Source organism: Hordeum vulgare, chromosome 3H, assembly GCF_904849725.1.
Source record: "Hordeum vulgare subsp. vulgare chromosome 3H, MorexV3_pseudomolecules_assembly, whole genome shotgun sequence".
Classification (NCBI taxonomy): Eukaryota; Viridiplantae; Streptophyta; class Magnoliopsida; order Poales; family Poaceae; genus Hordeum; species Hordeum vulgare.
The window spans coordinates 558,184,200-558,199,312 of record NC_058520.1 but is presented as its reverse complement, the minus strand read 5'-3'; the positions used below and the strand labels follow the sequence as shown (position 1 = coordinate 558,199,312).

Sequence of the window (15,113 nt, the reverse complement as noted above, 5' to 3'; positions counted from 1 at the left end):
GTGCACTACGGGTACCTCCGAAAGTGTCTGTTGGGTTGGTACGAATCGAGATCGAGATTTGTCACTCCGTGTTACGGAGAGGTATCTCTGGGCCCACTCGGTAGAACATCATCATGAGCTCAATGTGACTAAGGAGTTAGTCACACGATGGCGTGCTACGGAACGAGTAAAGAGACTTACCGGTAACGAGATTGAACAAGGTATAGGTATACCGACGATCGAATCTCGGACAAGTTCTGTACCGACAGACAAAGGGAATCGTATACGGGATTGATTGAATCCTTGACATCGTGGTTCATCCGATGAGATCATCGTGGAGCAAGTGGGAGCCACCATGGGTATCCAGACCCCGCTGATGGTTATTGGCCACAGAGGTGTCTCGGTCATGTCTTCATGTCTCCCGAACCCGTAGGGTCTACACACTTAAGGTTCGGTGACGCTAGGATTATAGGGAATTGTTATACGAGGTTACCGAAAGTTGTTCGGAGTCCCGGATGAGATCCCGGATGTCACGAGGAGCTCCGGAATGGTCCGGAGGTAAAGATTGATATATAGGACGGATGGTTTCGGACACCGGAAGTGTTTCGGGCATCACCGGTAACGTACCGGGACCACCGGGACCACCGGAGGTGGCCCTGGGGGTCCACCGAAGGGGGGAAACGACCCCGGGAGGTAAGGTGGGCCAAGTGGGGAAGGGAACCAGCCCCTAGGTGGGCTGGTGCGCCTCCCCACTCAGCCCAATGCGTGGGGGAGAGAAAAGGGGGGGCAAACCCTAAGCCAGGTGGGCCTAAGGCCCACCAGGTGGTGCGCCACCCCCTCCTCACCCTAGCCGCCGCCCCCCTTTCCCATCTGGTGGCCGCCGGCCCCTAGGGAGGGAACCCTAGGGGTGGCGCAGCCCCTCCCCCTCCTCCTATAAATAGAGAGGGGTTTTGGCCCTTGGGAGACAGACTTTTGCCTCTCCCTCGGCGCAGCCCTGCCCTTCTTCCTCCTTCTCTCTGCCGGTGCTTGGCGAAGCCCTGCCGTGAGACCTCGTCTCTCCATCGACACCACGCCGTCGTGCTGCTGGAGTTCTTCCCCAACCTCTCCCTCCTCCTTGTTGGATCAAGGTGCGGGAGACGTCACCGGGCTGCACGTGTGTTGAACGCGGAGGTGTCATAGTTCGGCACTAGATCGGAATCACACCGCGATTCGAATCGCCGCGAGTACGACTCCATCAACCGCGTTCTAGTAACGCTTCCGCTTAGCGAACTTCAAAGGTATGAAGATGCTCTTACCCCTCTCTCGTTGCTGGACTCTCCATAGGAAGATCTGAATATGCGTAGGAAAATTTTGAATTTATGCTACGTTACCCAACACTTTGCACTTCTAATCCTTTGCTGTTTTCGCTGCAAGTTATTCATCAGTGAGGAATTTCCTCAAGAAAAAATTTCCTCAGCGATGAAATTCTGAAAATCTCCTATCCGCCCCCCTCTAGTCGATATAACGCACTTTCACTTGGTATCAGAACAAGGTACTCCCTTGTTCTGTGTGATTTTGATTTAACCATCTGGAGTTTTAGTTATATCGACTGCAGGCATGATCAAGGTTACTGCAGGATGTCCTACCTTCGAAGGAAAGGACTTTTCCTACTGAAAGACCAAGATGCAGATGCATCTTCAAGCTATTGACAATGATCTCGGGTATATTGTGGATCATGACGTTCCCTCCATCGCAGCTATTGTCTCTGTCGCTGATGTGAAGAAATTCAAGCAACTTGATTCTCAAGCGAAGAATATCATCTATGGCCATCTGAGCAAAGGTCAGTATGGCAGAGTGAGTGCTTTGGGCTCAGCAAAACAAATCCGGGATAGGCTGTCCAAAGTCAATGAAGGAATATCAACTCAGTGTGTCTCTCGTGTTGATGTTCTTCGCAATCTCTTCAATCGCTTCAAGAGACTTGACAATGAAAGCTGCCAAGATACATTTGATGGCGTCACTGACATCTCAAATGAACTGCAAGCACTGGGAGCTCGAGACATTACTGACCATGAAGTTGTGAAGAAACTGCTAAGATCTTTGGATTCATCATTTGATACACTGGTTCTGATGATTCAAGAAAGATCGGACTACAAGATGCTTGATCCTGCTGATATACTCGAAACACTCAATACTCACAAATTCCAACAGGAAGAAAAGAGAGATATGTATGGACCAAGCTTCTCTAGACCTCGTGCACTGAAGGCCAAAGCAATTTCCTCATCTGAAGAAGAAGACTCATATTGCAGCATTGGTGATCCTGAAGAACTTGGACAGGAGCTTGCAATGCTCGTGAGGAAATTCTAGAAGTTTACAAGACGTGGCCAGTTTGGTAAATCTTCAAGAAGAGATATGAGGAAATCAAAATCTTCATGTGAGGACTACAAGAAAAGAACCTGCCACAAATGCAAATAACCAGGTCACTATATTGCTTATTGTCCTCGTTGGGTGAAGGAATCAAAGAAGAAGAAATACAATGATGAAAGTTCTGATGACTCAAAGAAAAAGAAGAAATATTCAAAATCATCATCCTCAAAGTCCTCATCGCACAAGAAGACTAGTTTCAGAAAGGCTCGGACATTTATTGGCAAGGAAATGGATTCTGAGGAATAATCTGAGGAATGTGATGGAGAGGAGGGTTCTGAAGAAGATTCGGAGTCTGGTGTGGCTAGTCTTGCATTGGCTACCACATACGTCAGCAAGTTAATCTTCAACCTTAAAGAAAACGACAACGCCATCTACGCCGATGACTATGCTGATGACTTCGCTCCAACCTATTGCTTCATGGCAAAAGGTTCAAAGGTATCGAATGACACTTCCTCCTCTGATTCAAGTGACTGTGAACCTGATGATTATAAAAAAACCAGTTACAGTAAACTTGCCGACATTGCAACTAAACAACAAACTGCCCTTGAAAAGCTTCAGAAACTGCTAAACATAAGCGATGACCTGTTGAATGATGAAATGAATCTTACCCAAATCCTCACTGAAGATATGAAAAGTCTTCAGTCCAGATTTGATAATCTTCAAGATCGTCATGGCACACTCTTGGCTGATCATGAGAAATTTTTCTATGAATTTCTTCAATAATATAGTTGCATGCTTCACATTAGTGCAGAGGTCGGAGGCATTTCTCATTTTTAAAGAAGTTAAGTGACTCACCGATTACTTACTTGCCCCCTTAACAGGAGATAACTGAATTTTCCATGTCACCATTCACAACAAAGGCAATGAAAAGAGCTCTTGCTGGAAAATCAATTGTGATGGAAAGGGTTAAAATGGGACATACTAACTACCCAAGTACATACCTATTATGACTGAACTCTCACTCGGGTCAACTCACTCGGGCAAAATCGTGGTTGAATAGAAGGAGAGGAGGAAATAAATATGTCGTTTATAAAAGCAAATCAAAATCATTAACAAGCATTTTCATCATATAAACAGCACCCAAATATCCCATCATATTCGTTTATATCTTTGCAGGAATTTTGTAAAACAATTACATATAAGTAATGTTTTTACCAATAGTCCATATCCTAATATTAATTGGAAATTGTTCATTTTTATTAGGCAAAACAAAAATTAAAAAAAAAATGGTCCTTGATGCCTCGAACGCAAGACCAACAAAAGCAAACATGCAAACGCTAGCCAAATTTTTAGCAAAGAGTTTCAATACTACTTGACGCCAAACGTAAGTTATTTCCTATATACCCTATCGTCAAAGACTATGAAAATAGGTACATTCAACGATCGTGATGGCACAGTCAAGTTCTATCGTCATAGACCTCGACGGTAGGTTGTATTACCCTCTCGTCAAGGACAATGACGATAGGAAAAAGTCAGATCAAAAAAAAAATTAAACCAGGATCAAATCGTGTTAAAGTTTTCAAGAAAATCAAAACGGTGAATTCGGCCCATGCAGAGTCGTACAGCTACTCTCTGTTTTTTCTTTTTTTTGAAATAACAGCTAGTAAGTGCTAGAGAAGGCTATCCCGTCGTCAACTTGGATCGTGCTGGCTTATTCCCGCTTAAGCCGTCCACGTCACGCGTGGAAACTAGCAGGGGTACGGGACAGTGGGGCACGCACGCCCGTACGTGGACGGTGATGGATCAGTCATGAGGAGACGCGTTGGCCAGGAGATCGATGATGACATCTTCGTCTCCACCGCATCGGCTGTTCCCCTGATGCTAATTTCAAAAACAGGCAGAGTACGCCGGAAGTACCGGTGGAATTCGAATCCCCCCCTATGTGCAGCGTGTTTCACTACGTGCGGCGACGTCGACGTCGCGCGCTCTCTGCCTGCCACGCCGTTGCCGTGTGATGTTTCAGTCCCGAGTTCCCGACGTCGTCGGCAAGATCGAGGTGGAAACTCAGGAGCAGGCGTCCCTCTCTCGACCGGTCCATCGCCAGCCAGGCCACCCAACAGCAGCAAACTCACCACTGTGACAGTGCCGCTTCCCTTTCTCGCCGTGAGATCTCAAGCTCTCCACCGTGCCAGGGTACAAAACGGCACCGGTGCTATTTGTATTGAAAGCTTGGAGTCGGTCATGGCTCGGAGGGCCACCGCATAACGTTAATCCGTGCTAGTAAACGGCCATGGCCGCCACGCTCCCGCCTGTATCAGCAGCGGCAGCAGGACAGAGAATGTGCCTGCCAGGCACAAGTTTGGCACCCCCACCCGCACCACACCCATGACCATTACCCAGGCCGAGGCCAGGATTGAAACATCACAAGTTTGGCGCCTGTTCCCCGGCCGTACACAACCCCCTTAACACACTAGTACGTGGAGTACTTACCATGACAGCATCCAGCCAGGGCCAGCGGTGCCTCCGAGCACCCCCATTGGCCGGTTGCTTCTTTTCCAGGATCAAGACAGACAAAGACCCCAAGGCGAGCGCAGCATCAGCTTATTACGCTGATGGCAGCGCACATTAGCATGTGAGGGCGCATATGACCATGTCCCCCGGGCTCTGCACGTACGGCATCGGCCGGTTTTTTAAACGGACGGCGACCGGCCGGACGAGAGGCGCGTGGTGCTGGCGCTGGCCTCCAGGCTCCGGCCAGGTGCACCGCACCGCATGTGGTTGTGGAGGCGACGCGAGCGGCGCGAGACGCGGTGGGCACGAGGGGCTTGCTAGCGCGGGAATGGGATGGCTGGCTGGCGCAGCGGCCGTGGCAATTAATACGTCTCCAGCGTTCATGCCGGCAGTACGCCGTGCTTTGCCCGTGCATCGAGATCGCCGTCGGACGGCGCCTGACCAGACCGAGGGCCAATAGCTGGTAGTAACTCGTGCTGCCGAGTCTGAATTTTCGGACCTGAAGCTCGTGGCCTCGGGAGGGCGGCTATTGTTCAGGACTCTTCACGGACGTGCCTGTTTTTAGCGGCCGGAGATCATAATACTACTCCTAGATGATTTGATCCCACATATAAGGAGCAGGTGAACAAACAACATAGTATCCATCTAAAGAGAGAAATGATGATCGGTTGCGTAGATCCTTCGGCGAAATCATGTCGATTTCCCTTGAAGAGAAGGACTGTTACTATATGATATACGAATCATTGGGTGTCAATTAGTGTTGGCATTCATTCAGGAAGGGAGCTACTCCTACCACCACGAGAGAGATATTTAGTGGACGTTAAAGAACAGTTAGAGGCATCAGTACGAGAGTGGAGCGTACTTGAATGGTGCACATGGGGGCTCAGCGGAAAGCACTTGTTATTGCCATCTAACCTTAACAAACGATGCTCATGGAACATTCATTGGGGTCGTTTGACTTGCTAAAGGAATGGCTAACCAATGGCCGAAAGACAGAGATGGTGAGCTGCTAGGGTATAGGTGAGCGTAGCTCCCATCTCTTTTGGACTCGGATAAAAGGAAGAAAAAGGAACCCCATGAAGTACACTAGCTAGTGCATTTTAACACCGCAACCAACAAAAAGTGCTTGCACTGGCAACAACAAATCATTGGACGCGTTACGCCCACGTGGACATAACTCCCCAAGAAAGACCTGCTTTTGTCACGGCACCCTTGTTTTTCTTTCATAACTAAGGAGCGCCTATATCCTGGAGATCTCTGAATGCAAAAATCTTCACAGGGAAAATGGCAGATGACAAGCTTCAGGGCTCTGTGTGTTGCGCAATAAAACAATTTGCATTTCAGTGCTGCCGGCTGCCGCTCAAAGCAACTGCTCTCAGGTAAGGCTGAAATGAAGCCTGAGAATAAAATTCATCCCAGAAGCAGCAGCAGGTCAGCTCTTCAGTCAAGAATAGTCAAGGCATGCAACATATATACAGTACATGATTACATGCTACTGAATCCTGAGCCCTTCCCCCTCCTCCCAAAACACACCCAGTGTCTACTCTAAGAAGCCACCTCCTCGTTTTCCAGTGCAGTAAGAACTCAATGTCCAAGTCCAGAACACAGTTCGTGCCACAAGTAACATTCCTAGCTAACCTATCATCGCTGGTTCAAGCCTCGATTATAGCAGCCAGATCTTCTTCTTCTGATGTTTCAGGCCTGACAGTCTCCTCAGGCAGATCGCCCAGCATGTCGTCTTCAGCCTCTTGCTTTCTCGGTGGTTCAGTCTGGATCAATCTCCTTAGCTCCATCTCCAGTTCCTTCGCAGCACCCTCGTTTTTAGTAAGGAAAGATTTAACGGCATCTTTACCATGGAACTGCTGTTCGTTGAAAGAATAATATGCGCCTCCAGTCTTTTTAACAAGCTTGTGCTTTAATCCAAGCTCGAAAAGCTCTGAACTGCGGCATATTCCTTTTCCAAATTCCAGCTCAAACTGTGCGGTCCTGAATGGTGGGGCGTGCTTATTTTTCACAATCTTCACAGTAACCTGACTTCCTATAATCTGCAAACAAAATTCATTGTCATCATTTCCACAAGATTGTTAGATAAGCAGTGTGTATAATGGTTCAAGCCACACATCTGACATAGCATATGAGGAACCTAATCTGCAAGGTCAGTTATTTTTATTTTACCCAATGATTGCATGGCTTAATATTCAATTCACTGCATTGATAGCAAAAGGCAGGCCCCTAAGAGTTTAGTACATGTCTAACATAGATTCAGCACAAAGAGACAATTGAAAAAAATAAATCTCATGCAGACATAACCCTCAAAAGAAGTCAGTTTTGAACACTAACACCAACATGTTAAAAGTATGAGTCAATTCTCAAAAACAGCTAATGTTAAGGATATATGAATTAGTAAATTACCTCTTCACCTTTCTTTACCATGCCAATTCGCCTGATATTCAGGCGAACCGAGGCATAAAATTTAAGGGCATTTCCACCGGAAGTGACCTCTTGTGGCCCTCCAAATCCTCCCCCAAACGTCTGTACCTTAGACCTGATCTGCAACATATTCAAGGATAAATATTATTAAAAAATAAAAATATGTGAAGACGAAAAGACTGGAGAGGTCATTGCAATGCCAAACATGGGAATTTTGAGGAGAAATGCAAGATGAATGTGAATAATAATGATGACCATCTCCAATTAACCATGCTCAACAAACAGAGGATCAAGAAGAACCAGTTGTGTTGCTATAAAGAATGGAATGAAGTATATGTACTTTAATGTTTCTTAATCTTCAAAGAAAAACATTTCCTAGCTTTAGCGGAATGTTGTTCTGGAAGTTTCAAGGTAATTATACCCTCAAGTAAAGTGAAAATGGCTATCAAGACTTATTGACTTAGTCATCCACTCACCGTTGAGCCACAGAAGGAATCCTATGCCAACTTAGAAGTAAAAAACTCAAAGAAATGGCCATATGATTAATACCTGATTAATAAATAACAAAACTGTCTGGGACAGTGAAAGAGAATGGCTCAGCTTGCGAAGAGCTTGACTCATCAGTCTGGCTTGGAGAGCGACATGTGCATCACCCATCTCTCCATCAAGCTCTGTCTTGGGGACAAGAGCTGCTACCTGCACAATAGAATAAGATGAGTAGGGTAAATAACTCTGAAATGAAGGAAGAATTTTGGTTATTAAGATTGAGTGGCATGTTTAAAGTATTAACTTGCCAATGCTCTAATTTGAGCAGTATTGCAGCCATGATTAAGTAGAAACTAATTCTGCTATGAAATAGAAAATCAGATGGGAGGGACAGCGCTCAAGATCTTACACTGTCAACAACAACAACATCAACAGAGCCACTTCGAATCAGCGTGTCTACAAGACTGAGTGCCTGCTCAGCAGAGTCTGGCTGAGAGAGAAGTAAGTTACTGGTGTCGACACCAATTGACTCTGCCAGAGTTGGATCCAAAGCATGCTCTGCATCTACAAATGCACAATAACCTAGCGACAAGGCAAACAACAAAAATAAAAATAGTTAAGTTGAATTTCTAAAACCACAGGACTCATCGTTTGATTGTACTTAAACTATGTTTCAATTCCTTCAACAAGTTTGATTGTACCAAGTAAAAAAATATAGCTCATACTGAAACAAAGTAAATCAGGGTTATGGAAGAGCTCCGATTCATGGACTCATCGTTGACTTATCTTCATATTACATACTCTTATGCATAAAATTAGTTTTTCGCCACACTCCATGCTCTAAGCATACAAGAGCATGCATCATATCAGATGCAAACAGAGAGTGCCAAATAAAATACACTGGATTACAAATGTACAGCACAAATAATTTGGGAATTGACATCAAAAGAAACCTATTGTGACAACTTTTAGCCAATTGTTCAAATAGTTTTTGGTTTAATAGGCAGGTTTGAGAAGCAAGAAATGTACAAAACAGAATTAACAATACATTTTAAGGTTCACGTTATAATCAGTTGCAGGTTAGCAGAACCTTTATTGATGCATGCTACATCAACAGCAGATGAGTAAATAATATTGCTGAATCACCATCTGGTCAGTCCTATTCGGACATGCTACAAAATCCACACTTACTTCCATAGACTGAAGGGGAACACAGAAGGGTCCCACTTTTCTCTAGTACTAGTAATTAGCCAATCACAAGCAAAGGAAAACAGAACATGAAAAGGAAGTCAGATTCCAAAGTTTTGGGCTTACCACCACCGCTAAGCTTTTGTGCTTCTGCAATAACGTGAAGAGCAAGAGTTGTCTTTCCTGAAGCCTCTGGACCGTACACCTCTATAACACGTCCCTGCAAAGAATAATGTCATGCCAATTTTACGAAACAAAATACATCATTACAAGAAAACCATAAACGGTTGCTAAAAGATAACACTATAAACAGGACTACTGACTAAAGTCAAATGTAAATGAACAATTTTGTGGTACCAAGCAGATTACAAATTGCAACTTAATCAGCATCAAAGACCTTCCGCTCTGAAGAACATCTGTAACTTTATGGGAATGTGTACCTTTGGAAGCCCACCAATTCCCAGTGCCAGATCCAAAGAGAAAGATCCGGTAGACACAACAGGTACTTCTCTATGACCTTCAGAGCGGCCAAGCCACATTATTGCTCCTTTTCCAAACGAAGTTGTTATTTGATCAATGGCCTGATGTAAAGCCAAGTCTTTCTTTGACATGTTCTCCTCACCGGAGTCGGTTCCACTTGACTTTGACTTCTTTTTGGCTAAGCATACAACAAGAGGCGAATCAGTAAATGATTCAGTATGTAGTACGAATGGAACATAGTTGGAGCAAATCATGCAGTGCAGGCAACAGTAAGAAGTACTAGGAAATGATTCATTAGGTGGTAGCAATGAAGCATAATGGAAGAGAAACAAGTAATCATGCAACTGAATTTCCTAAAATTATACGTAGGTCCAAATATCAGTTCGGACAACAAAATTAAGCGGTTATAAATGGATCCACACATTGCAATGCTCAGAATATATGATAGAATATGTGCAAGAACATAAGAAGAAACGATGTGTACAACCTTTAGATGCGAAATCTCGGCAATGAAAGGAAGAACCACAGATCACCTGCCTATAGCTCTGTAGAAATGGTAAAGCATTAGCAACAACATATCAGTGTCCCAGTGTTCATAGACCATTGATTCTCATGAAAGTGTCCCACATAAATCAGCATCCTTTTATAGCCCATTAGGGAGAGACACTTGGTGAACTCTAGTGCACTATCACGTTTCCTTGAGTAATTCCTTTTTAACCTTATCATGTGTGATACATTTCTTTCATTGAATTTATTTAATCCCTGGTGGATAACAGCATACCATAAAGGCGCTGCAAACAAACTCTTCAGGCCAACTAGACTGCTACGACTTGCAAGGATGAAAAATGCGTGGGACTAATCTAGCCTTCCGAAAGCAGTTAAATGTATTTTCAGCATTGCATCACTGGTAAACCTAAATAAAGCAGAGAACATATTATGGCAAATTGCCTTTTCAAACGGTAAGCGCAAAACAGGGGATAATACCATACCTTAAAACAAATCGGTAAAAGATGGTGATTAAAACTGCGCCATCTGGTGAAATACGCTAAACTGACGCGGGCTTACAGGCTCGCACGGTGCGGAATCGAGATTAAAACAGGAGAAATCGGCCCCCACCAAAAAGGAACGCAACCGATCAAACCCCGAGACCAGAGTAGGGCTCTGGCTTCCGATCACTGCAGCGGAAGCATCGAGCTCGTCCGCTGTGGCTACGCGCCCCCAACCCCCAACCCACCCGAAAATGAAAACAGCGCACAGCGGAGAGGGCAGGGGCAGGGAGAGTTTTGACCTCGGGGCAGGAGGCGGCGGCGGAGGCGATGGCCCGCCGCAGCGACGCGCGCCTCAGGAGGGTCGCCATGGCTGCCGTCGGCGCGCTCGGTGGTTCTCCGTCCCCTGCAGCCGCGAGGGGAGGATTTGGGGAGGGAGGGGGGCTAGGGTTTAGGGTTTTACGCGCTCGGTTTTTTCTTCTCTGCTCAGTGTTGTTTTCGGCCGCCTCCTCCTCCTTTTGTTTTGCTCCCCGTTCTCGGGCGACGGGAAGCGCGAGCGAGCGCCCCACCCCCACTACTGGGCACTGGCCCGCACACCACCATGGGGACCCGCGACGACCACGCGTGGGTGGGACCCACTTGTCTGCGTCGACGAACTGCCCGAGACCTGTGTGGACCACGTCCACACGGAAGTGTAGTACGACCTCCATTTCCTTTCCCTTCCCGTGTAACCGCAGGCCCACGCACAGTCAAACAGCACGGCCGCGTTCTCTGGATTGGAGGCCCAACAAGAGGCGGGAAATGATCTAACTAAACTGACCCATACGGCCCGGCCCGGCCCGACCCGACCCGGCCAGTACATTCGTCTCCCTCGAGCGAGATCCGGCTCCCCTCCTCCTCCACGTGGGATTCGCGTGAATTTCCCGTCGTTTCCCACGGGCTGTGCCGCAAACCATCAGCTTCGGAGAGGCTCGCTCGCTTTGAGTGAGATCCAGTTCTTGGGCCGCCATTGCTGCGGCGCCCGCGTCCGTTCCCAGCAACAGCAGGAGGTCTCTGTACATGCCCGTCATCTCCCCCCTTCCTTTCTCGCTCGCGCCAACGCCGGCTGCTCCCGCGGCGTCGCGAATTCGCCGGAACGGCTTCCCGCACCACCGGCGTCTGCGAGGTATTCCGAGCTCGCTTTCTCTGTCTGAAGTTCTTCATGTCTCCTTTTGTGCTTCAGACGAGACAACTATATGTATACTGTTGGTGTTGCCTTGGCGACTTGTCGCTGACGGTGGATCGCCCCATTCGCCATGCTCTGGAATGGATACACTTGAGGCTGAAACTTGGGAATGTTCTGCGTATTCGATTTGATATCTGGGTTGCCTCTGAAGCTCCCGTTTCAGCTGAACTCAAATGTGCACTGCAGATGCGAATGGGCTGATCTGGACTGTGGTCTTGGACTAGACCTGTACCACTTGATGTTGGAAATTATGCACTAGGACTGCATACGTTCTTGCTCCACTGCTAACTAGTAGTGCAATATCGTTTCAGATCAAGTTGTTCAATTTACTTGAATTATAATTGGTTCTACTGGACGTGATGGAAGTGGAAACACTTAGCACTGGGATTTATTAGCATCATCTCCTACGAATAGGTGCCTGATGTTTTTTGTGTGGTCTGACGCTGCTGTCAGTTGGAACAGAAGCAGGCATGTGCAGCAACGGTTTTGATTCAACCAACTGCTTTCGTATGGAGGAGCTCGAAACAAATTTGTCCCCATTTCTCCACAAGCTTTTTAAAGAGGTTAGTACTGTTTGCACTTCTGTATGTTGTTGATAACTGTAACAGAAAGGAAACTGAATGTATTGTGAAATGATGAATGGTTTGTTGCAGTGGGATGACCGCAAGGCGAGGGGATTGTTTCACCACGACATCACTACCTGCGAGACCAAGGTTTCACATTCTTCTCTGATTAACTATACTGAGAATTCTCTGGGTTTTTCCCCTAGCTGAATTTCCTACTGTCACGTTGACAGGTGCTACCTGGAGAACACAATTTTGTTGCAACATTGATAGAAGGGCGTGACCAGAAGAAGCGGCCAACTGAATTTGGAATGAACCAAGTCCTCCAGCCATTTCATAGTGAGAAGTTCAATTTCACTAAAGTTAAACCACAGGAGGTGATCTTCAGGTTCCAAGAAACTGAGAATGATTCTGCCCAGTATTTTGACGGAGCTCCTCCCACTGTTTCAGCTTCTCCTAGCAGCATTTTAATCAACGTCAGTGTGTCTCCATCTCTGATATTACTTCTACCTCAGACAGCTTGAAAACTGATTTACCGTTTCTGTATTATGTCTCACAGGTGAGCCCAATTGGGTACTGTCATGTGCTTTTGGTCCCTCGAGTCCAGGAATGCTTACCGCAAAGGGTTGATCAAGAGAGCTTCTTACTGGCCATGTATGTCGCAAAGGAGGCAAGAAATCCCTTCTTCAGAGTTGGCTATAACAGTCTGGGTGCCTTTGCAACAATCAATCACCTCCACTTCCAAGTTAGTCATACTCAAACTTCATTGATTATCTCTGCTTTATGCTCGCCCTCTCACAGATATTGCTTGTCAGGCATACTATCTGAAAGTGCAATATCCAGTCGAAAAGGCACCAACAGAGGAACTAACAGTCGTAGGGAACGGTGTCAGCATTTCTCAGCTGGTGCAGTACCCAGTAAGCGGCTTTGTATTTGAAGGAGGAGCGAGCCTGGAGGATCTGTCACAGGTTGTCTCAAATGCCTGTATCTTCTTGCAAGAGAATAACAGACCTTTCAATGTTCTTATCTCTGAATCTGCCAAGAGAGTATTCCTTCTACTACAGGTACAGTACTGCAAATGCAACCTCAGTTTTATTTGTGATCTAGAACTGGACTGTCGGCTTAATATTTTTATCTCCCTCCGAAATGTTCGATCGACCAGTGCTATGCCGAGAAGCAGACTTCTGGAAAGGCGAGCCAGGAATTTCTCGACATGAGAATCAATCCAGCAGTCTGGGAGCTCAGCGGCCATCTGGTTCTGAAGAGGAGGAATGACTACGACGAAGCATCCGAGGCAACATTATGCAGTTTTTTGGTTGAAGCGTCCCTGTCTGGACCAGAGTTCCAGGAGCTGAAGAGGTGCGTCTTGGAGTCCCTGGCCAGTGCAAGTCCTGAATAGTAGAGATGAGACCAGTTTTTAGGTGCTGATCAGTAATGTTGGGTGTGCTAAGTTGTTTCAGACATGCTATCAACTCTGAAATCGGCAAGGCCTGAGGGCCTCTGATGAGTCACCCGTTTGTTCCATATATCCGTAAATGATAACTTGTACATTGTCATTGAGCGTTTCGGAGCTGAATTACTCTTTTTTTTAGAAAGCTGGGGGCTGAATTACCGTAGCAGTGTAGATGTTTTCAGTCAAAGCCCTGAACACCATAATCTTCAATCATGCATGCGCTACGGAGGCTATGTTATATCCGACCTACAATTGTTTCCCAACTATTCTTGTTCCCAACAACTCCTGTATTGTTCTCCCAAAAAAGAAAAACTACTCTTGTACTGTTCCCAACTAGTCCTGTCAGGTGATAATGTATTTAAATTATGTCCAAAATGACCACCAATTGGCCTATTAGCTCAGCTGGTTAGAGCGTCGTGCTAATAACGCGAAGGTCGCAGGTTCGAGACCTGCATGGGCCAAAGGCTTTATTTTTATGGCGTATATTTTTTTTCTTCCACGGGCAGACAATTTTATCATTGATTGCAACAAAAAAAAATCAGCTGCGAAGAAGAAACAGAAGATGGGCCCATATTTCAGGCAGAAAGAGGACCAGCCCCAGCCACGAGCAGAGAGATTCCTGGCCCCGTAAAGCCATCCAAGCGACCGGTGCACAGCACGCTGGCTCGCCATGCTCAAAAGCGGACCACCAGGCACTGCGAGTGGTGTTGAAGCAACCAGAGGTCACTGTACCCATGCCACGCGTTCACAGCCACGCAGAGAGGCAGCGCCCGTGTGTTATTGAAGGTTCATGCCTTTCACAACCGAATAGCCGATGGGCATTCTTAAATCATGGATCACGATAGATCTGCAACTGCAAGGGACCCAACCCAACGATTGAAGAGAGATGGTCGTGCAGATGGTAATCGCATTTATATATCTTTTAGAATGCGTGCACGTCGGTGGGATGGACGGGAATCCGATCGGATAGGAATCGGCAGCTGCCGGAATCTCAATCCCGGAGGCTAAACATACGAGGTTTTGGTTGCAAGGCAGCGAAAATCCATTTTTGAGCCCACACTCATCTGTATCTGTATTGAATAAAAAAATCGAAATAAATATTAAAAAATTTAGATAATTTGATATGTGAGGTTCGCTTTAATTTTTGAATCATTTAGATATCTGAGCAGCTCTTGGTAAAAAAAGATAAATTCGAGGTCTCTAATTTTTTTATTATTCATGCATTGTCTCGATCCGATTTGTCTTTTTTACTGAAAGCTGCTCAGATGTCTAAATAATTTAAAAATTATACCAGACCTCACGCATCAAATTATTCATCATGAAAAAATGATTTATTTTTTAATTTTGTAGTATTTATTTTGCTTTTTCTTCTGACCGGGTGTAGATGAGTCCGGGCACCGACAGGTTGCACTCTTTTCTTAGTGTCTAATCAATCAAGGCAAAGAAGCCTACCATTTTTTCTCGCGGAA

The 15,113-nt window shown here is 46.0% G+C and overlaps 2 protein-coding genes and 1 non-coding gene across 4 annotated transcripts; 2 read left to right on the top strand and 1 right to left on the bottom strand.

Moving 5' to 3' along the window:
- Positions 1-6,149: 6,149 nt before the first annotated feature.
- LOC123445033 (DNA repair protein recA homolog 3, mitochondrial) lies at positions 6,150-10,889 on the bottom strand. The gene is made up of 8 exons (XM_045121947.1): positions 10,706-10,889; positions 9,905-9,962; positions 9,378-9,595; positions 9,064-9,157; positions 8,159-8,331; positions 7,813-7,959; positions 7,246-7,383; positions 6,150-6,878 (listed from the first exon to the last, which is right to left on the bottom strand). Exons 1-8 carry the CDS (start codon positions 10,772-10,774, stop codon positions 6,486-6,488), a joined length of 1,290 nt encoding a protein of 429 aa, XP_044977882.1. The 5' UTR covers positions 10,775-10,889; the 3' UTR covers positions 6,150-6,485.
- Positions 10,890-11,249: 360 nt separating this feature from the next.
- On the top strand, positions 11,250-13,751 carry LOC123445034 (GDP-L-galactose phosphorylase 1-like). Of its 2 annotated transcripts, none has more exons than XM_045121949.1 (7): positions 11,250-11,568; positions 12,091-12,191; positions 12,282-12,341; positions 12,425-12,667; positions 12,751-12,936; positions 13,007-13,255; positions 13,354-13,751. In XM_045121949.1, the coding sequence occupies exons 1-7, from the start codon at positions 11,463-11,465 to the stop codon at positions 13,588-13,590; spliced, it is 1,182 nt and encodes a 393-aa protein (XP_044977884.1). In that variant the 5' UTR covers positions 11,250-11,462; the 3' UTR covers positions 13,591-13,751. The 2 variants fall into 2 exon arrangements, with proteins under 2 accessions (XP_044977884.1, XP_044977883.1); XM_045121948.1 differs by having other exon boundaries at positions 12,082-12,191.
- Positions 13,752-14,031: 280 nt separating this feature from the next.
- On the top strand, positions 14,032-14,105 carry TRNAI-AAU. Its single transcript has one exon. It is a non-coding gene; the product is annotated as a tRNA-Ile (tRNA).
- The last annotated feature ends 1,008 nt before the right edge of the window (positions 14,106-15,113 follow it).

Coding starts and splice junctions, on each gene's coding strand:
- LOC123445034 (XM_045121948.1), top strand. CDS start 11,463: ATGCCCGTCATCTCCCCCCTTCCTTTCTCGCTCGCGCCAACGCCGGCT. Junction 12,192..12,281: donor TCCACAAGCTTTTTAAAGAG/GTTAGTACTGTT, acceptor GGTTTGTTGCAG/TGGGATGACCGCAAGGCGAG. Junction 12,342..12,424: donor TCACTACCTGCGAGACCAAG/GTTTCACATTCT, acceptor TCACGTTGACAG/GTGCTACCTGGAGAACACAA.
- LOC123445033 (XM_045121947.1), bottom strand. CDS start 10,774: ATGGCGACCCTCCTGAGGCGCGCGTCGCTGCGGCGGGCCATCGCCTCC. Junction 7,960..8,158: donor ATGTTGTTGTTGTTGACAGT/GTAAGATCTTGA, acceptor TCTATTGTGCAG/GTAGCAGCTCTTGTCCCCAA. Junction 6,879..7,245: donor TGGTAAAGAAAGGTGAAGAG/GTAATTTACTAA, acceptor TTTTGTTTGCAG/ATTATAGGAAGTCAGGTTAC.